Genomic DNA, 20,690 nt, shown 5'->3' with positions numbered 1-20,690 from the left:
AATGCACGGCCCAGATCCCTCTTCATGGAGGGACTTGTCCCAGCTGCTGAGAGGAAGACAGAGATTAGCTTTTAGCCCCTGCAGGACTATCTTTGCTGTAGAGAGCAGCCTTGCCTGAGGGCAGGCCCTTCCCCAGGCTAAAGGAATGGCCACTTTGGCCGATAGGGGACAACTCTGATGGGTCATTCTGGCTCTCAAGATCCCTGTGGAATAGGTGGAGGCTGTCAGGCCAACCTGGCAGCTCACCTTCTCCCTCTGTCCAATTCAGCCTCCTCCACGGGCGGTGAGCCAGAGGCCTCCTTAATGAACATCCTGCAGGCTGTACTCTCTCTGGGACCAGGGAACCCAGCCTGCAATAGGCCCAGAGGTTAACGGATTTCCCTAAAGTCATTCAGTCACCAAGTCACAAGGCGAGGTCTGGGCTGGGAAGGCAGAGGAAACCTGTGGGGTCTGGAGGGCTCTGTGAAGAAGAGGGAGAGGCCGGCGAGAGGTTATTCAGAGGTTCCTGGGATCCCAGAAAACTCCTCAGGTCCACAGTTCACGGAGGTCCCAGGGCCAGATCTCCCTGCCCCACTGGCAGGGACACCCGCAGCCCAAGCGTCAGCCACTCCACTAGACTAAATCCCTTGGTGGATGGCTTTCTGCACTTCCTCCTTGGAGGAGGTGGAATTTGAGATAAGATTCAAAAGTATCAGCAAATATGAAGGCAGAAAGGCCTTAACAGGCAGCAGAAACAAAACAAGGCCGTAGGAGGGGCGAGACGTGGTCTGAGGGATAACATTAGCGGACAATAGGCAGGCTGGAGAATTCTGTGGGGAGGGCTCTGAGCACCGGCGATCAGATAGGGTGTGCAGTGGGGACAGGCACAGGCTTCCTCCAGCCTCATTCCACCCATTCCACCCTGCACTCTCTCTGTGACATCCCCTCCCAATCATTTCCTCTGGGGCTTGGCCTGAGTTTCGGGCCTGGTCTGGTTATGGCTGATACTGAAACTATTTATAGCACTTGGGGACAGATGAGTGGCAGGGCCAGTTTCCATGACGCCAGGCCTCCTAGAGGGTGGCTTCCTCTCTGCTGGGTCTGCACCCACCCCCTCTGGGTTCATCTTCTCTCCTATTACCTCTAGCATTCTGCTTCCGCGTGGTCATTCCTTGGGTAGCATCAGGGCTGCTGCTGGGTGAGAACAGAGCAGGAGGACAGCTAGAAATGACAATGCTGACAGGTATCACCACCTGCCCCCCTCGACTCCTCCCATTAGGTTACATTCTAGGCCAGTGGTTGGCAAACTGTGGCTCTCGAGCCACATGCGGCTCTTTGGCCCCTTGAGTGTGGCCCTGAAGTTTCAATCACACTGTACGTGCGCGCCCGCACCTGGTATTTTGTGGAAGAGCCACACTCAAGGGGGCCGCAGTTTGCCGACCACTGTTCTAGGCTGAGGAGAGGTCTCAGCCATCACCGTTGAGTGCTGTGGGCCTGGGGTCTTCTCCTACCCCTGGGCCTAGCCACCGAACCTCTGACGTCCGCCCCCGCCCACTGACCACCTGGAATTATGAATCCCAGAGCATAGGAAGAGTGGTTACGAACTACGAAGTCTGGAGGTGAAAGAGATCAGACAAAAATGAAGTGGGAAAATGACCACGATGACGTCTGTTATCCTAGCCAGACGCTAGCTCCTATGTGGGGTCTTTGAAGCAGGTGAAAGGAGAGGTCTGCCTGAGGGTTTGGTGAGTCATTTAGCTGACTGGGGCTGTTTCTTTTTTTCTCTTTTAGTCAACACCTAACAAAACAGCAAACAAAACAGACAAAAATGTCCTCCCTCAGGGAGCTAACATTTTAGTGTAATGGACAAACAATAAAATAAGTAAGTAAAATTTATTTATTTTGTGTATGTATGGTTACGTATGTGTGTGTATCTATACTAATAAAAGCTAATATGCTAATTAGACTGGATGTCCTTCCAGACGTCCTTCTGGATGACCTTCTGGACAAAGCCAGGGCTGCGAGGGAAGCCCGGGTCCTGGATGCCAGAGGGAAGCCCGGGTCCTGGGTGCCAGAGGGAAGCCTGGGTCCTGGGTGCCAGAGGGAAGCCTGGGTCCTGGGTGCCAGAGGGAAGCCCGGGTCCTGGGTGCCAGAGGGAAGCCGGTGCCGGCAGCCAGGGGAATGAAGGCCTACTCTTGCGTGAATTTTGTGCATTGGGCCTCTAGTATTTAAATAAGTATGTGTGTATATGTGTATTTGCTTGCATATGTTTTCCTGCCAAAAGGGCCTGGAAGAATGATACTCCAGAGCAGCGGTTCTCAACCTGTGGGTCGCGACCCCTTTGGCGGTCAAACGACCCTTTCACAGGGGTCGCCTAAGACCATCCTGCATATCAGATATTTACATGACAACTCATAACAGTAGCAACGTTACAGTTATGAGGTAGCAACGAAAATAATTTTATGGTTCGGTCACAACATGAGGAACTGTATTTAAAGGGCCAGAAGGTTGAGAACCACTGCTCCAGAGCAATGCGTACACCTGGTGTCCTGATCTTGGTTTCTAAACACCATGAAAGGTACGGTGCTTCTCCAGGAAATTATATGGCTGTGGTGAGCTAGGTGCATGATGTGCCCAGAATAGCTGGTTATGTAGAAAATAAGAAAGTGCTTGAAAAGGTGGTGAGCACATGTTACAAGGGCACAGAAGCCTGCTTAACGGAGCTCCTACTTCTAAATTTGGAACAATTTAAGCATTACAATTGTCTAGCTTACCAGAAAAAACACACACAGATCAACAAATTCACACAGTAGATGGATGTATGGATAGATGAAGGAAGCAAGGAAGAACGGGGAGGGAGGGAGGGCAGAAGGAAGAGGGTCCTGCTTACGGTGGAATTCTGAAGGCCAAGTAGGAAATGTGGAGGGAGTGCAAGAGTTTGCAAACCGCCCTGGCTGGGGAGCTCAGCTGGTTAGAGCGTCACCTGGATACACCAAGGCTGCAGGTTTTATCCACGGTCAGGGCACAGAAAGAATCAACCAACGATGTATAAATAAGTGGAACAACAAATTGATGTTTTTCTCTCTCTCAAATCAATAGATAAAAATATTTTTAAAAGAGTTTGAAAACCATCATTTTGCAACTATCATAGTAAAGATTAATTCAAACAAGAATCATCATTGGGTACAAAATCTGGGGTGACAGTTTGATGAGCAGGACGTCTTAGAGTACCTTCCTGCAGATGGCTTATTAGATGCAAAGGGGGGAAAGTAACAATACATGGCAAAATCCAACACCACTTTGCTAGGAGATCGAAGTTAATGTCACCAGCGAAGGCAGAAGAGCCATGTGCGGCTCAAATACGGCATCCTGAGAAGGGCACAGCATTGCTGTGTAACACGCCAGCCGGGAACGCACAGCCTGAACACAATCACAGGGAAACATCAGTCAAGCCCCTCATAAATTAAAGGCGTGGGCGAGGAACTATGTTCTTTAAAATGGCAATGTCATCAAAGACAGAGAAAGTTGGTGGAAATGTTTCGGATGAAAGGAGAGTAAAGAGTCCAACAACCCAAATGCAATATATGTGGCGGCAGACCCGCCCTTACTGGAGGGAATAAAAGGATACAGGTGCCAGGTTGAAGTCTTGTGTCAGTGTGAAATGTGCTGGTTGATAACTAGATGGTGGCTGTGTAAGGGCATAGCCCTGTCTTTAGGAAATGCACACTGGGGTATTCAGAAATAAAGGGCTGCACCCTGGCCAGTGTGGCTCAGTTGGCCTAAGCACCGAAAGTTTGCTGGTTCGATTCCCAGTAAGGGCACGTGCCCGGGCTGCGGGCTCGATACCCAGTGGGGGGCGTGCAGGAGGCAGCAGACTGATGTTTCTCACATCGATGTCTCTCTCTCCCCTTTCCTTTCCTTTCTCTCTCAAATCAATGAAAACATTTTTTTTAAAGAAATAAAGGGCTGCGTGTAACTATGTCTCAAACATTCAGAACAAAGTTCTGTGTATATGAGTGTGTGAAAGAGAAGGGGGAGAGAGAGAGAGAGAGAGAGAGAGAGAGAGAGAGAGAGAGAGAAGACAAATGAAGTAAATGGTATAAGATGTTAACCACAGCTGAATCTGTTAAAGGATAGCCCTGCTAAAGTTCTTTGTACTGTCCTTATTCTTGGAACTTTTTTCTGATCTTGAACTTATAAAATGTTTCTTAAAAAGGAAAAAAAAATATGGCACCATAGACGGTGTTATGTTCTATGGAGAAAAATGAAGCCGGGTTGCAAGCGTCAAAAATAAAAGCGGTGGCCCTGACCGGTTTGGCTCAGTGGATAGAGCGTCGGCCTGCGGACTGAAGGGTCCCAGGTTCCATTCTGGTCAAGGGCATGTACCTTGGTTGCGGGCACATCCCAGTAGAAGGTGTGCAGGAGGCAGCTGATCGATGTTTCTCTGTCATCGATGTTTCTAACTCTCTATCCCTCTCTCTTCCTATCTGTAAAAAATCAAAAAAATATATTTTAAAAAAATAAAATAAAAGTGGTGAGGGAAGAAGACTTCTCCCGGAAAGTGATTTGAATGGAGACCTGAGCCAGGTGAGTGAGCATTCCAGGCGGAGGAAATAGCAAGTTCAAAGATGGGGACTCCTGGCATGTCCATTGGCAAGGCAGCTGGGGGGGGGGGGGGGCTGGGGTCAGCGAGGGAGGGAGGAGTAGGCAATGAGGTCAGAGACTTGACAGAGAGCCTGACCGGGCAGTGCCTGGAGGGGCATTGGAGAACCGCTAGGAGTCAGGGAAGGTCCTGAGGGCTCCAGGCAGAGGATTAACATGATCTGCCTCGTGTTTTCAACACTCTGCTCTCTGTGTTGAAACAGATGGAGGAGGCGGCAAGAACAGGGCAGGGAGCAGTGAGTGGGTTGTTGTCATAATCCAGGCGAGAGATGATTATTGGCGGGGACCCAGGTGGAGAGCGGAGGAGCCTGGGAGCGGGCCGGGATTCCGGCTGTGTTGTCGAGCATTTGCTGATGGATAGGAAGGGAGGTACGGAGGGGTGTGCAGGGTGACTCAAGTGTTCTGGCCTGAACAGCAGCTGTAAGGATGGAACTGCCATTAATGAAGACGGGGTAGCCTGTGGGAGAAGCAGGTTTGGGGTACGCTACGGAGTTTAGCTCTGGACATATTTAAGCTTCCGTGGGGATGTGGCACCGCAGCTGCATCTGGGAGTCTGGAGCCCACAGGAGAGGCCAGGCGGGAGAGGAGCATACAGTGGATTTTTAAGACGTGAGAGTGGATGGCGGCACCGGGGACCAGGAAAACAGGGGAGGGCCGAGGATGGGGCCTGGGGACATCAACTGTAAGATGTTGGCCTGGGAGACGAGGAGGAACCACTACGGGCAACTGAGAAGGAGCAACCGTGGGACAGGAGAAGCAGGTGAGGGTGGTGCCTGGGAGCCAAGGGAAGAGAGTGATTCTCGGACGGAGGGGTGAGCAGGTGAGTCAAATGCTGCTGAAGTCCAGGGAGCTGAGAATTGAGACATAGCACAAGATTCGGAGGCGGGAAGGTCACTGAAGGTCATGAAGAGAAGGGTTTTGTTGGGGGTTGGGAGCAAATCCTGAATGGAGCGGGCTCAAGAGGGAATCAGAGGAGAGGAACTGGAGACCGAAAGTACAGACAGCTTTTTTTTTTTCTTTTCTTTCGAAAAATTTATCGTTGACACTGTTACAGATGTTCCCATCCCCCTCCCTACCCCTTTGCCTGCCTCCACCAGACCCCAGACAGCTCTTTTGGGGCCTTTCGCTGCCGAGGGAATGAGGACAAGGAGGCAGTAGCTGGAGGAGGAACAGGATTGAGAGGTTTCCTTTTAACTGAAAAGCAGGACCAGGCCTTCTTTGCAGGGTCATGGAGAGGTTGCTGTGCATAAGGGACTTCATTGTTTCTAGGTAAATGGGACACAGTTGTTACTTACTCTCTTTCAGGCCTGACCCCGCCTGCTCGGGGTGAACTCTCTAAGCCCCTGGATTGCAGCTTAGCGTCCTCCCTGCGTGTTTCTGTACACAGCTCCTCCTGAAAGCTCTCCTCTCGCCCCTGGGGTCCCGCTGCCCCCCTCTCATCTGCCTGCTTCTCCCACCGCCTCTAGAAGTGCCTCCGGTTCCACACCAACTGCTCGGCACACCGCCCCCCCCGCCCCCCGAGGCTGCCTCCCCTGGGCTCCTGGTGCCCCCTAGGTGAAGGAGCCACACTGAATTCTTTGGAAACTTGAAAAAATTTTGTTATTGATTTTTAGAAAGAGAGAAAGGGAGAGGGATGGGATAGAAACATTGATGAGAGAGGAACATCATCCATCGGCTGCCTCCTGTAAGCCCCCTACTGAGGTTTGAGCCCACAGCCTGGGCATGTGCCCTGACCAGGAATCGAACCAGTAACCTCCTGGTTCATGGATTGATGCTCAACCACTGAGTCACACTGATCAGGCTAAAAAAACAACAACAACAAACTTAACCCCGTTCATCTACAACTGGACTCCCACGCTGAAGATGATGAGGGCACCTCTAACTCCACGCTCACTTTGTGCGTGGGAAGCATTTTGTCACAGAGGGAGGAGTTTCAGGAAGAGGTGTCAGTTGAGGGCGAACCTAAGATGATGAATTCTTAGCCACAGACAGGAAAGCACACATCCAAGGTGACCTCCAAGAAAGACCTGAAGATCTTGTCAACAGTTGTGTGACACTATGTATCTGTCAAAAGTATACATCATGCCCGGCTGGAGTGGCTCAGTCAGTGGTTTAGCGGTAACCTATGAACCAGGAGATCACGGTTCGATTCTCAGTTGGGGCATATGCTTGGGTTGTAGGCTCGATCCCCAGTGTGGGGTGTGCAGGAGGCAGCCGATCAATGATTTCTCTCATCATTGATGTTTCTATCTCTCTCTGTCCCTCTCCCTTCCTCTCTGAAATCAATAAAAATATATATATTTTAAAAAGTATACATCATAACCTTTGATCTAACAATTCCACTTTTAGAATTTATTTTAATTTTTAGAAACATAACATTTTAATAGATGAAATAAACACTCCAGTACCTGTAGGGTAAAAACTTGACGGGGGTTGGGAGGGGGCGGGGATCACTCTATAGCAGCGGTTCTCAACCTGTGGGTCGTGACCCCTTTGGTGGTCGAATGACCCTTTCACAGGGGTCGCCTAAGACCATCCTGCATATCAGATATTTACATTACGATTCATAACAGTAGCAACATCAGTTGTGAAGTAGCAACGAAAATAATTTTATGGCTGGGTCACAACATGAGGAGCTGTATTTAAAGGGCCAGAAGGTTGAGGACCACTGCTCTATAGTGTAAATTAGAAAATGAAACACACACTCCCAGTAGCCTTTCCCCTCATTGGCAAATCACATGGCAAGGTCAGACTCTCCACATCAATACTTCTAGGAATTTATTCTAGAAAAAAAGTAGGCACTTAATGTACTAAGAGTATGTAAAAGGTTGTCCATCAGAGAATTGTCCATAATTGCAAAATATTGAAAACATCCTGTCAACAGGAGAGCTGCTGGGTATTCCACGGCGCATGCACACCGTGAACACCATGGAGTCATTACAGAAATGATGTAGAGATGAGTATGTATTGCCAGGTCCTGGGTTGCTCCCTGCCACCTGCCTTCAGAGGCAGTTGTACGAGGATGTGATGCTTGGAGTTGCCATGGCAGCAGTCAGCTCGTAATTAGGAAAGGCCAGGGGAATCAGAAATGCCAACCCAGGCGCCTGCCTTCTTTTCTGTGAAATGAGACATCTGTGTCACATAAGCTGTCACTTGTTGGGCCACGTGCCTTGCAGTTGAAGTTATTCTTAACTGACACAGGAAATACGGAGTACAAGGTCCTCGGTGGCCTAGGAGCTCTGCAGATCTATGACACTACATATGGAAGCCGCAGTGCAGGCATTAAAGGGCGGGTGTGGGCGTGAGGAAGTACAGGCAGGGGGCCGGACCAGAGAGGCTTGTGAGTGGTAAAGAATAGGGTGACATGGAATCGGCAGGGGTACATGAAGATTTCTTCTATGCCACTGCTGCTATCTCAGCTCTGACATTAGACTGAGGAGGGACAGAAATCCTTTATTGAAATTTCCATGTTCAAGCACATAGTAGGTGTTTATCAAGCGGTCATCACTATTGGTATTCCATGAAGTCACTCTTGCAGACTTGCCCCAGCTCTTTGTCCCCTGGAACAGGAGAGTGTGATCAATGGAAAGAACTGGCCTTGGAGTCAGGTTCCTACCTGTAAATGGAGACACGAATACCTACCTCACAGGACTGGCATGAGCAACGAGAAGATGCATGGAAGGTGCTGGTGTGCAGGAGGCACTGGAATAACTGGAGAGCTCTGTGGTGGGCCTGGCAGGTTGCCTTCCAAACATCACTTCTTCCTCCTTCCTAACAGAACTCCACTGTGGTCCAGGCACCTCCTCCTCCCAGACGAGGAAACCCAGGCTCAGAGAGCTCAACGGGCACTTCCGAGGTCTCACAACCTAACAAGTAGCGGGTCTTGCAACCGGGTCTTTCGAACCAGGTCTTCCGAACCAGGTCTTCAGACTCCCAGCCCACTGTTCTTTCGAATACCTCTTGTTTTGGGAGGCATTCGCACATTTATCTAACACAACAAGGTACCTGGCACTCAGAAGTTCTAAACTTAGAGACTGTTTCTCCCCAAGAGCAAGAGGCAGAAGTCACATGGCTTCTATGACCTAGACTCAGAAGCGACATACCCTCTCTTCTGTCATAATCTGTTCGTCATGCAGACCAACCCTGACAGAATGCAGAAGGGACCACTCCAGGCTGTGAGTCCTGGGAGGTGAGGATCGTTGAAGACTTTCTTGGAAGCTGGCACCACACGCATCTTAACATTTTTATGAAAGGGTCCGAGGACTGCAAGGGGTCCACAGACCACACTTTGAGATCCATGGACCTTGATACTTCCAGCTCTCTCTAAAATTTTAGCTACATGACTTATGCTACTGCTCGGAAGATGATTCGCAGATCCACCTCTCTTTTGCAGATTCATATCAGTTTGTCAGATCTCGCTTGAAAACAAGTTTTCCAGAGAGATTCAATCTAGGTAGCATTTTGCTTCTGCTGATGGCTGAGTTGAAGGGAAGAGTCGTTTATCTTCCAGGACAGACATCATAAACTAAAGCGTCACACAGTCATTCATATTCTCATCATGGCCTTTTGCATCTATGGTTTCATCTTAAATATTTTTGAATATTCTCAATCTGAACCACCTTCTTGGCTAATCCATGCAATAAATTACCTGCATCAAGTAGCAACTTAACAGGAAGGCCTTTAGCCTTGTCTGGAGTCAGAGAACTGGTGGGAGCTGCTGCCAGGCTGCCTGTGCTGCATTCAGTAGGTGAACGTGCAGCCAGACAAGACCAGCAACCCCAAGGATAAGACAAATACCAACAGAAACTCTGTCTCTGGATTCGTTCCTGCCGGAGGCTAGCTCCAACTCCCTCCTTCCCAGTGATGTCACTCAAGAATGGTCCCTGGTGTTAGGTTTCTACCACTCTTCATTGAAAAGAACCTGCATACAATGGACTCTTCGGCCTCAAATTATATTGTGAGAGATCTGAGACCTGAAGGAGCATGTGTGGAGAGACAATAACAGAGGGCTGAGAACTCAGCGAAGATAGAAAGAGGACTGAGAAGGGGCCGATCAGAGAAAAGGCAGGCGAAACAAGGGACATTTCCTAGAAGCGGGTAATGAGCTAGTTTTATGGCGGGGAGACAGATACTCCCGTGGTCTTGGCCGTACAATAAATCGGCATTTCTGGGGAAGGCAATTTGGCAGGATCTCCAGATTTGAAATGTTCCTGCTCTTTGAGCCAATAACTGTGCTCAATGCAGCATTGTTTGTTGTGGTAGAAAGCTGGCGAGACTTTCAAACATTTGCATCATCAATAGGGGGTTGGTGGATTATGGAAACCTATCCCACTTCCATTGTTAAGGGGATAAAAGACTATGCAAAGCGTTTGTTTATAGATTTGGGTATTTCCTATGTGCAGAGGAGAAAGCTTGGAGGACCATACATCGGACAGTTGGCACTGGTGACCTCTGCGGGGGCAACTGTAATTATGGAGAACTTTCACTTTCTAGGTTTAATTTGATTTAGAAAAGCCAAGTGTGGTGTCATTTCTTGTGCCCTTGTCTTGTGGAGCAAATCAAGACCCATTTTACATATTTCATAATGTTTTACCTTTTCTTTTAAAGATATATGCATTATTTTTGTAATCAGAACAAATAAAAACGTATAGAAAGAATGGTGAAATGGTCAACGATAATTCAAAGAAGGTCATGAAGTTACCTTACTGAGAAAAGAATAAGGTAAGAAGAGGTGTCTTCATGGAGTGGGTGGGAGCCAGATGGCAAGTAATTAAGAATGAAAAAGGAGCCCTAGCCAGTATGCCATCCTGTGCACCAAAAGGTCATCAGTTCGATTCCCAGTCAGGGCACGTGTCCGGGTTATGGGTTCAGTCCCTGGGTGGGGAGTGTGTAGGAGGCAGCCAATTGATTTGGCTCTCATCTCAATGTTTCTTTCTCTCTCTCTCTCTCTCTCCCTCTCTCCCCCCTCCCCCCCCCCACAAATAAAAAAAGAAAAAGAATGAAAAAGAAGAAGAAAAATTGAAGCAGTGAATGTAAGTCTCCTTTGGGAAGGTTGGCAAAAGGAGGAAGCAATGAAAGGTAAGAACAACTGGATACCACGTGATTCTGAATAAAGTTTATTAAATGATATGTACAGCAAATGTAGTAATTCAACACCTTTATTTATCAACCCACTGCAATAAAGAAAAATAAATGAACAGGAGAACCTGTGTCTGCACAGCACATGCTCTCGGTGTGTAATGTAAATGGCAACTCTTTAAATTAATTGGTTATGTATAATGTCAGTTATTTTTCTTTCAGAATATAACCTTTTTTTTTTTTTTGTAGTAATCTAGTCCAGCAATAGGACTTAATACTACTTCAGATAAATAGAACTGCCAAAAAAAAAAAAAAAAAAAAAAGAGAAACCAAACAGAAAACAAAAACAACCTCAAAAACAAAAAAACTGTAACTGAGATTATAGTTACTACCTTCTCTCCCAGAAATAATGACTTTTTATTTAAAGTTTTAACTTTACAATGGCTGTATTTGTGCTAAAAATCTGCCAGTGAGTTATTTGGAATTCCTTCATTTAAATAAAAATGCAAAAAACTTAATGACTTCCTTATTTTACCTCCCTTCAATTGAAATTTTTAAAATTACTTTTCTATACAAAGTAGGTACATGGGCTATACAAAGTTAAATATACATATTTACAGTCCCACCTAAGCATATGGTTTTTTTCTTTTACCGATCCCAGAGAGACTGCAAAAGAGAAGTGGTTCGGGGCTTGCCTTTACCCAGAAGCGTGGCTAATATATCAAAACTGTCTGCAAGGCATGCCGCCAGTTAGCTGCACTTGCTATTAATAAACCTGTATAAACATCTCAGCATAAAAATAGGTATTTTATAATACTAAATGTCTGAAGACAAAAGAGCATTGGAAACCTTTGTTCCTTGTCTTGTCATACATAGGAAGCTGAAGTTTGATGCAAATTTGAACACATGATTTTATTAAAGACGGGCAAATTGGTGAGGCATATCTGGGTTTCTGTTAATACACAAATGCGAGAGGCTGGCATCATATGCAAATGTGGCTTTACAAATTGGTTTTATTTTCTAGCTGTATTTAAAGAGGTGTTCACAATTACCTACAGAATCAAGAAGCACCCCTCAAAAAACTATTAGGTAAGATCATGATATTAATGGTTTGCATCTAAGAAAGATGAGGAAACACATTAGCCAATACAAGAATTACATTTCCAAACTAGTGAAATGCTGCTGGGCAAATGCACGTGCACACACACTGGTACTCATTCCCTCAGAGTCAAATCACAGTGCCCTGGGCGGTGGAGGGGACCTTCCAAAGCTAGGAGTCTTATTTAAGGAATTTCTTCCCAGGAGGCTCCTCCGCCCACCCCACCCCACCCCACCCCACCCCACCCCACCCCACCATTAGTTCTACAATCTTTCCCCTTGGGATTAAGGCTCTGCTCTGCCCTAGTTAAAAACAAATGTCTCTGGGAAGAGGTAACACATTCCTGTATCAGTCATTTACACTTTAGTGTGAAGAAGTCAGCCAGCAAGATTGGAAAAGAGGACAGGGAGAGAAGTGACCGCACTGTAGCTGTCTGATAGGGGATGGGCAGCCGGTGGGATCCTAAGATGAGTAGTGGAGACAGAGGTGGAGGCAGAGACACTGAAGACAAACTTTTTGCTTACTTATAAAGACTCAGACCTTCGGACAATGGTACTGGGCACTTCTGAGCTACAGGCAGAGAGCCAGGGCTCCTGTACACACTCTGGCACTCGGAATTGTTACTCCTACTTGTGGCCGGATGTGTATTTGTGGAGAGGGTGAGAGTCTGAAGACTTGGAAACAGTGCCAAGTATTTTCAGTCATAAAGTACCCTCAGGCAAAGGTTCTTCCAGCATCCTAGTTGTTCAACAGTCAGCTAATAGAGACAGAAATACAATACTTTCTAGGATCCCTCCAGGGAAATTCATCTCTTCCTTTCTCACACCCTTCTTAGCACATTTCACAGTCTCTCCTGTGTGTGTGTGTGTGTGTGTGTGTGTGTGTGTGTGTGTGTCTCCCCAATCACCTGAGTCCCCGGCAGGCAGGGAACGGGCCATTCCTATCTTTCATTCTCCAAGGGGTCTAACAGAGAGGGCTGACAAACATCCTGGACTCGGACAGAGTTGTGACTGAACACCCAGGCATCGCAGGGGCCTCCCCGCAGCAGAATCACTTCCTCACACCTGGCCCTGCATCCGCACCTCTGCTCTGAAGCGAAGCCTGGCCAGGGTGCACCAGGACCCACAGCCCCGGGGGACTACATTCTGAGTGGCCCTTGAGCTCCTATGGGGATGCGGTAAGTCTGCTGGCTGGTGCCCAGCATCCAGTGTCTATCAGAGTGTGTTAAATGAATCACTGAACATCACCATCCTTTTCTCCCTGAGAACAGGCCTATCAATCCCAAACTGTCCTGGCCAAGAACAATCCAGAAGAGAAAGATTAGCAACGGCGTCTGATCAATGAAACTGTGCCCTGAAAGGGAACATCTGTGGAAGCCAGTGATCCGGGAAAGGAGCACACGGCATATGACCTCAGGAGCCACAGGGCTTCCTGACCTAAGTCATTGGGACACGCACATTCACTGTCTGCCTGGCCACCTGCTCCCACGGGCAAACCCGTGCTTTTCTGTCTGACACCAGGGGGCAGTGGCAATGACGCAGGCTGGGTGTGCAAGCTCAGGGCGCCGAAGGTTCGCCTCCATTTCCCCACTAACCTCAGCAGGTCCAGCGAGGGGCCTCCACCACCGTCTAGGGATGACCTCGCAGCCCAGACTGTTCTCCAGCGGCGCTGATGGTGCTGGGGGATCTGCGGGCTCAGGTGGCTGGGGTGGGGCGGGGGTCTGTGTGGAGCCTTTGGAGAATTGCTGGGGACCTGCCAGGGCTCTGAGGGCCGCTTTAGGCAGGTCAGGGAGGCAGCAGCAGGAGGCATTTCTGTGGCCACAGGTCAGATTACCTCAGACGGGGAGCAGAGGGGAGGGCTGGAGAGGCTCCCAGAAGCAGCTAAATAAATACAGATTTGCCTCATTCCTTTCTGCTCAGCGTATGGTTCGGGCCTGTCTGATGCACGGTGAGCTGAGACAGGCCCGGGTTTTACACACAACACACTTCTCTGTCCCGCTCTTTTGCTTCGTTCTTTATCCACTGTATTACTTTTCCTACTGACTCCACTTTCAAATAAAGAGACCAGTTCATGGGTTATGCTTCATCCTCCGGTAAAAATCATCTCTGCGGTTTTCAGTCTTCTTACAGATACAAAGGCTTTACATAGTTGCCTGGAAAAGTGCCAAACTGCCTGGTCCTTCTTGAAGTACCTGTGAAAACACACACAGACAATGAGGAGACCCGCCTGCAGGAGTGCAGAGGGCCCTGGATCGCCACCCTGCAGCCCACAGTGCCGTGTGCGGCCTCCACAGCACCTTCCCTTCCCTTCCCTTCCCTCACTCAGGCTCAGCGTTGGGCTGGGTGCTGAGCGAGGCAGGCGTTTTTAACACTCCTGCTTTTTGTTCAGATGAGCTTTTTTTTCAGAGAGCGCAGGTGACATTGCTGAGGCCCCACAGCTTAGCAAGCACCAGGGCACACTGAACCCAAGCCTCTGATCCCCAGCCACTGCTCTTCCCAATGCATCTCCGTTTTTGGAAGAATGGACACATCTTTCCAACACAACAAGACACTGGGGATTTACAATTTCTAAACTGCAGGATTTCTGAAAGTCCAATGGATATGACCACACATCAAAAGGAAATTCCTCTCCTAGGCCTGCCTAAGCCCCACACGGACTCCCAGCCTTTGTGACCAACCTTAGGAGGGTTCCCGTTGAGCCAGGAACATCACACGGTTTGGGAACAAAGCCCTTCCTGGGCTGCTCCAGATCCCTGTCCAGTTCCTGCCTTGGGATTCCCTCTAGAGCGGCGTGTGCGTGCGTGCGTGCGTGTGTGCGTGTGTGTGTGTGTGTGCGTGTGTGTGTGTGTGTGAAGCTGTGCCACCATTACCCTCTCATTAGCAGACAACACAATCTGAGCACTGCTTCCTTTTCCCAGTTGGCCTGGATGTGGCTCAGAATCCTGTCGAATACAACCTTCAAGCAGCCACTACCAGTGCGTTGGAGCTGTTGCCCGAAACGTCTCAGAGAAAAGAATGTGTCACAGCGACTACCTGACCCTCTGGGGGGCGGGTCAAGAAGGTGGGAAGGCCCAGAGATGCCGCAGAGAGCTGGTGAGCGCCTTGCCTTATGGACCAGGAGGAGCTTGGCTGGGTTACTTTATTCGAAGTCTGAATATTGGGTTACTTTTGGAAGTGTTTGAGGAATTGAGGAATCTGAAATATTTCCTTTACCAAGCTGCCGGGATGCCCCGTTAGAGAACTGGTGCTCCTCACCCTACTCCCGGTTCTGGTAAAAACCGTAACTGCTCTGGGAGGGGAGAGGTTAGCAGCGCGTATGCACGGGAGCTGGGCTCTCGCGCGGTGGCCATAGGCATCTGCTGAGCACTGAGGCTCGCCGCTTCGAACTGGCTGGCTGCCCTGGGAAACAGCACCGGACTGGGAAGGCTCAGTACAGAATGAAGAATGTAAAGTAGCTCACAGTTTTTTATACCAATTACATGTTCAAATGATAACATTTTGAATGCACTGGGTTTAATAAAATATATTAAAATTAATTTCACTGGCTTCATTTTACTTATTTCGTACATAGCTTGTATTATGTTTCTACTGGACTTCTTTGCATTAGAACAGCGGTTTTCAACCTTTTTCATCTCATGGCACACATGCACTCATTACGAAAATTCTGTGGCACACCAAAAACATATATTTTTTGCTAATTTGCCAAAAAAATTGGTATAATTTTGAATCATTCACACCAAGTGGCTATCGTTGTGCTGGCTGTTGTCATTTTTTAAATTTGACAATCTAAGGGCAAAGAGGTCAGTGCCCCTGACTAAGCAGTCAGGAATTGCATGTTTTAAAAATTCCTGTGGCTCACCGGCTGAAAATCGCTGCACCAGTGTACTGCTGACTTCTCAGATCTGGTTTCCCTCTGAACACAGCACTCAAGGTAGCGAGCCTGCAGGCTACTGGGGGCCCTGGGAGGATGCGTGGCTTTCTAAGAGGCTGGTGAGGCCACTGCAAGTCTTTCTGGCTTCCGGTTTATGCTGAGACCTTGCTGTTCTCGATTCCCCAGCCCTGGCATCACTTTGCTTTAGTAAAGCTTGTGCAGAGAGATCAGGAAAAAGTCTTCGGAGAGAAGATAAAGGCAAAGCCATTGTACAAGGGGAAAATTGAGGCAAAGAGTGAGCTGGTGACTCCCAACATCATACTCATACCTGAAGAAGGAACAGAAGCTTGGGGACAGGTGGGCTGGGGTTCAAACACTGGCCCGACTATTTGCTGCCTGGGTGGCCTTGGGCTAGGTCAGTGATGGTGAACCTTTTGAGCTCGGCGTGTCAGCATTTTGAAAAACCCTAACTTAACTCTGGTGCCGTGTCACATATAGAAATTTTTTGATATCTGCAACCATAGTAAAACAAAGACTTATATTTTTTATATTTATTTTATATATTTAAATGCCATTTAACAAAGAAAAATCAACCAAAGAAATGAGTTCGCGTGTCACCTCTGACACGCGTGTCATAGGTTCACCATCACTGGGCTAGGTACTTAATCTCTTTGGGCCTCAGTTTTTGAATCTGTGATGAGGATTATTCTTGGCTTTTGGGCTGTTTGTTGAAAGACTATCAATAAGAAAGTATATCAAGCAAGTATCTGCTTTGTAATAGAATTTCACTTATTCCCCCATTTTATAAAGGTGAATCCTTTGTTTTAATTAAGCAGATTGCTTTGATTAAAATTATTAGAAGGCTGGAGTAGATAAGATCTTGAAATGTTTGCACATACGCTTGAGTTTCATGGTAGAGACCTAGGCTCGGTCAAACTTTCTTGCGTTGTTTCATAAGAGTTTTAAAAAATAAAATTTCCAAATGTAGAACAGATACATGCACAATAGAAATACAAACAGAACTTAATTAATGAATTTGACAAGTGCCCTCCCTCCATTGGACGCTGGCAGATTTGAGCTTTAGGTCCAACACTAAGTACTGCCAGCCACACAGTCTCGAGAGCAAACATGAACTGTGCCCAGCACTCGTGGTGGTTCAGGGACCGAGAAGGCTCTTCTTCCCTGCGGAGAATATGGCTTTTGCACGGTTCATCACTCCTAGTTGTTCCCTCAGAACATGGCTAGTAAGAGAAGTGGGACAAGGTCACTTACCAACAAACCATCCATCGTCACACTTTTCCATGACATCAACAATATCTCCATCTCGGAGTTCCAACTCATCATCGTTCTGTGGTATATAGCTATATAATGCTTGGTAGCTAAATCTATCAATGAGAAAAAGGAATATTAAGTAAGTGACTGATAGGATTAAATAAGGGCTTTTTAAAGCCATTTCAGTTAAATCAACATTTAGGTAGTGTTTCCTGCTTACCAGTGGAGAGAAAAAGTATTTTATTGGCGATTTCTCTAATGACTTATCATTGGGGGAGATCCATTCAACATCAATCTATATGTATAAAAGCCTAAGCGACCGTCTGACCGTTTGACTGTTCGACCGGCAGCTATGATGTGCACTGACCACCAGGGGTCAGAAGCTCAATACACAGGCATGGAAACATTGAACAGACTGATGAATCTCAGAGGGAAGGGGCGCGGGGGGAAAGACAGGAAGAGATTAACCAAAGATCTTATATGCACACTAAAGGCCTGGTACACGGATTTGTGCACTGGGGGGGTCCCTCAGCCTGGTCTGCGGGGCTCAGGCAGAAACTGGCAGTCTGACATCCCCCGAGGGCGTAGGCCAGGCCGAGGGACCCCACCAGTGCATGAATCTGAGCACTGGGCCTCTAGTCTGATAATAAATTAAGACTGGCAGGGATGGAGAACTTCTGAGCAAGTCATGACCAATCCTTTTACTTAGTTTCATTTGGTTACCATAACAGAGGATTTTTGTCTAGATGTTCCCCTCCCCTTTTACATTTAACCAAGGCTTTTTCTTAACATGGGATAATTTATATAGGTTATTGGGAATAGTCAGAGGTTACTGAAGTCCAGAGATAGATATTATATTCTGGCAATTTACATTGGATGGCCCAAGACAATTGTCATATATTATAGAATTGTCATATTTATATGAAATATATTCCAGTTGCCTCACCATTTAGCAAAACTACTTTGAGTTTCTTAATCCACCAACAGACATTTCATTCATTGTTTTAAAATATGGATGTCACTTTTCTGAAACTCTTGAAAGCTTTTTTTTCTATCCCAGTGAGCTGGGGGTTAAGATTTTTATTTAGGTGGCAGTTGGCCTAAGGCGATTTGGGATGTGCTGCTCTGCTTGTTCTAACAGCCACCTCGGAGAAAGCTGGCATGCGGTGAAGTCTGGCATCTGCTTTGGCAACAAGGAAAAGCTCCTTTTTCACTTATTCCTTTGACAAATAATTAAGAAGCATGCACTGCACACCAGTTCACAGTTCTGTTCGCTCACTATTTTGAAACACAACAGTAGCAGGAAAAACTCTGCCATGAGCCAAACATCTACCATTTCCAGTAGATGCCTGTGATCTCCAGTGTGTGGGCAAGACAGACTAGACCCAGGTAAGGGAAGCCAGAGCCTAGAACAAGAGGCTCATTCTCCTCTGCTAAAACCAAAGGGGCAATTTCATTGTGTACATTTATCTGAATGTGTCCGTCTTTTGTAGGTGGATCTGCCTGCCAGAGGGTCTCTAACGAGGAATTAAGAGCGGCCACAGACTTCAGTTGGCAAATGAACACATTCTGCTGTTTCTGTATGTGCCTGCTGCCTCCCACCCAACCTGGCCTCCTTGGAACGCCTGCTCCCCTTCACCTCCACTGGCTCAGCTCTGGGAAGTAACTCCTGATTCTGCTTCCTGCTCTCACTCCCAGACTGCGGAGCGCGGCTGGAGGAAGTCCCGTAGCCTTGCTGCTTGGGTCGCCCGGGCAGCGCTGATGTTGGGTGGGAGTCCCCCACCTCCTCTGCTTCCCTGTGCAGGGGGCCCTTCACGCTGCCCCGTTCAGGTTTAAGTTTCCGGACCCCCTCCCTCCTGCTCTGTTCCCACACGGGAGGAAGGGTCCCTCTGGTCATGTTCAACTCCCTTCCCTGGGCTATTTCCTTAGCTTCCGTGTTCTCTCCTACATCTGTTGACTCTGTCAACCCCTTCTCCTCTGGTACGAATGTACTTAAGTCTCTGCACCCTAAAAATACCCCCTCTCTGTCTGCTACTCCCTCCGTCTAGAGCCCTTTTATCCACCATGGCACCGACTACCAACCCTTTCTAAGGAGGTGTCTGCCTCCCCCTCTCTAACTGCTGTCTCCGAGGTCACCCGTGATTTTCTCCAGTTGCCGAACAGAACACCTGGAGGACACGTCACATTTCCTCCCGCCTTGGCCGCTCTGGAGCAGGAGGCACTGCTGACCGAACACGCTTGCTCCAATCTGCACAAGGGATCGCTCCTAACCCCCCTCCCAAGTCTCCTGTGGCTCCTCTGTTGCCTTAAAAGTTGTTCTCCCAGGACCTACCCTCCTTTCCCTTCTCGCTCTACCCGGAGTCTCCCTGGGTGACCTTGCATGTGCCCGTGGTCACAGTGTACCCACTCTGTCCTGGCTCAGGCCCTCATCACTCCTTGCCTGGATTAACATCTCCTGACCGGCATCTTTGTCCCTCGCCTCTGAAACCCACCTTCTACTCCGTTACCAGAGTTACCTCCCGAAAACAAAACAGAAGCAATATGCTCCTCCCTTCAAACCCTCTGGTGGCTCCTGAGAGCCTGCAGAATGAAACCCAAACTTATTTCAGCCGCATCATGGATTCTGCAACGGGTCCCAACCTACTTCTTGAGTTTTGTCTCCTCCGTGAACTGTACCCTGCAGCCACGTGGGCACCTCTGAGGTTGTCCAAGCCCTCCGTGCCCATGTGGTTTCCTTAGCCGGGAAGACCCTGCTCTAACCCTCAAGTCCAGTTTGTCTTTCAGTGCTTATTCCAAATCCCCTCCCTCTGGGAATGGAGTTTACTCCTCTGTGCTTAAAAGAGGAGACAGAGCCAATATATTGTTTTTAATGAATGGTTCAACCCTATTCACTCAGCTCTCGTCAGAATCAATTTCCTTCCTCTATTCCCACAACACTAGGAGGGAAGCCAGTCAGCACAGCTCTCATTTGCCCTTGGAGAGCAGTTCATTCTTTACCTGTCTCTCTCCCAGTAGGTCATGACCTTATTGACCTGCCACCGGTTCTCACACTGGCTGATGGGAAACACGGAATTCTCAGAGAAGCTGGGAGTGATTCACTCATTCCCCCGCCTGGCTGCCCCACAGCCAGTCAACGACCCACTTCCTAAGCCCAACAGTCTGCTAAAAGGAGAGAACTGAAGTTTGCCGTGTACTTACAAATCTTGTGAGGCTTGACTCCTGTCTGGGGTGACTCTTCGCTGCTGGGCTTGAGGTTGCTGAGAAATGATTAAAGATGATTTATTGTCAGAAGGGGGTACCTTGTGATGAAAGTCAAGGGGATGAGAGACAGTGCTGCAGTAATGAACAGACTTTTCGGCAATGTTTATGATCTCATTGCAAACTGCTTCCTGTGAGGTGGCCCCGAGATATCCAGAAACCCCCATAAAACAGTCAACATGGGGACAAAAAAACAAAAAAGAAAGAGAGGAAGAGATGGAACATTCCAGACGAAGCACATAAGTCCAGGAAAACAACAGAGTTGAAGATCCAGGTTAAAAAAATAGATATTCCAGTAGTGGAGTGCAGGAGGGATCCAGGCGTAAGCATGGAAAAACAGGCAAGATACAGAATTCGGAATTTAGTATGAATATTAAAAAAAAAGGTAGCAGCATAAAAGCCTGCAATTAGTGAGTAACTGTTACAAACAGAATAACTTCAGGATAGAAATGCAAGTATGTATCCCCGATCA

General features: G+C 47.9%; 1 protein-coding gene across 40 annotated transcripts in view; it reads right to left on the bottom strand.

Moving 5' to 3' along the window:
- Positions 1-10,736: 10,736 nt before the first annotated feature.
- Positions 10,737-20,690, bottom strand: part of SORBS1 (sorbin and SH3 domain containing 1) — a 217,758-nt gene continuing 207,804 nt past the window's right edge. For all 40 annotated transcript variants that reach the window (XM_070432648.1, XM_070432621.1, XM_070432622.1 and 37 more), the window contains 3 exons: positions 20,159-20,217; positions 16,961-17,073; positions 10,737-14,009 (listed from right to left, as the gene is read on the bottom strand). In XM_070432648.1, the coding sequence (XP_070288749.1) occupies positions 13,942-14,009; positions 16,961-17,073; positions 20,159-20,217 (240 nt within the window). In that variant the 3' untranslated portion in view covers positions 10,737-13,941. The remainder of the gene's footprint in view (positions 14,010-16,960; positions 17,074-20,158; positions 20,218-20,690) is intronic.

The sequence above is a fragment of the Myotis yumanensis genome, unplaced genomic scaffold, assembly GCF_028538775.1.
Source record: "Myotis yumanensis isolate MYYU_CA2020_CCGP unplaced genomic scaffold, mMyoYum1.0.hap1 SCAF_13, whole genome shotgun sequence".
Lineage (NCBI taxonomy): Eukaryota > Metazoa > Chordata > Mammalia > Chiroptera > Vespertilionidae > Myotis > Myotis yumanensis.
Note: the sequence above shows the minus strand (reverse complement) of the source record. Positions and strands in the feature narration are given on the sequence as shown.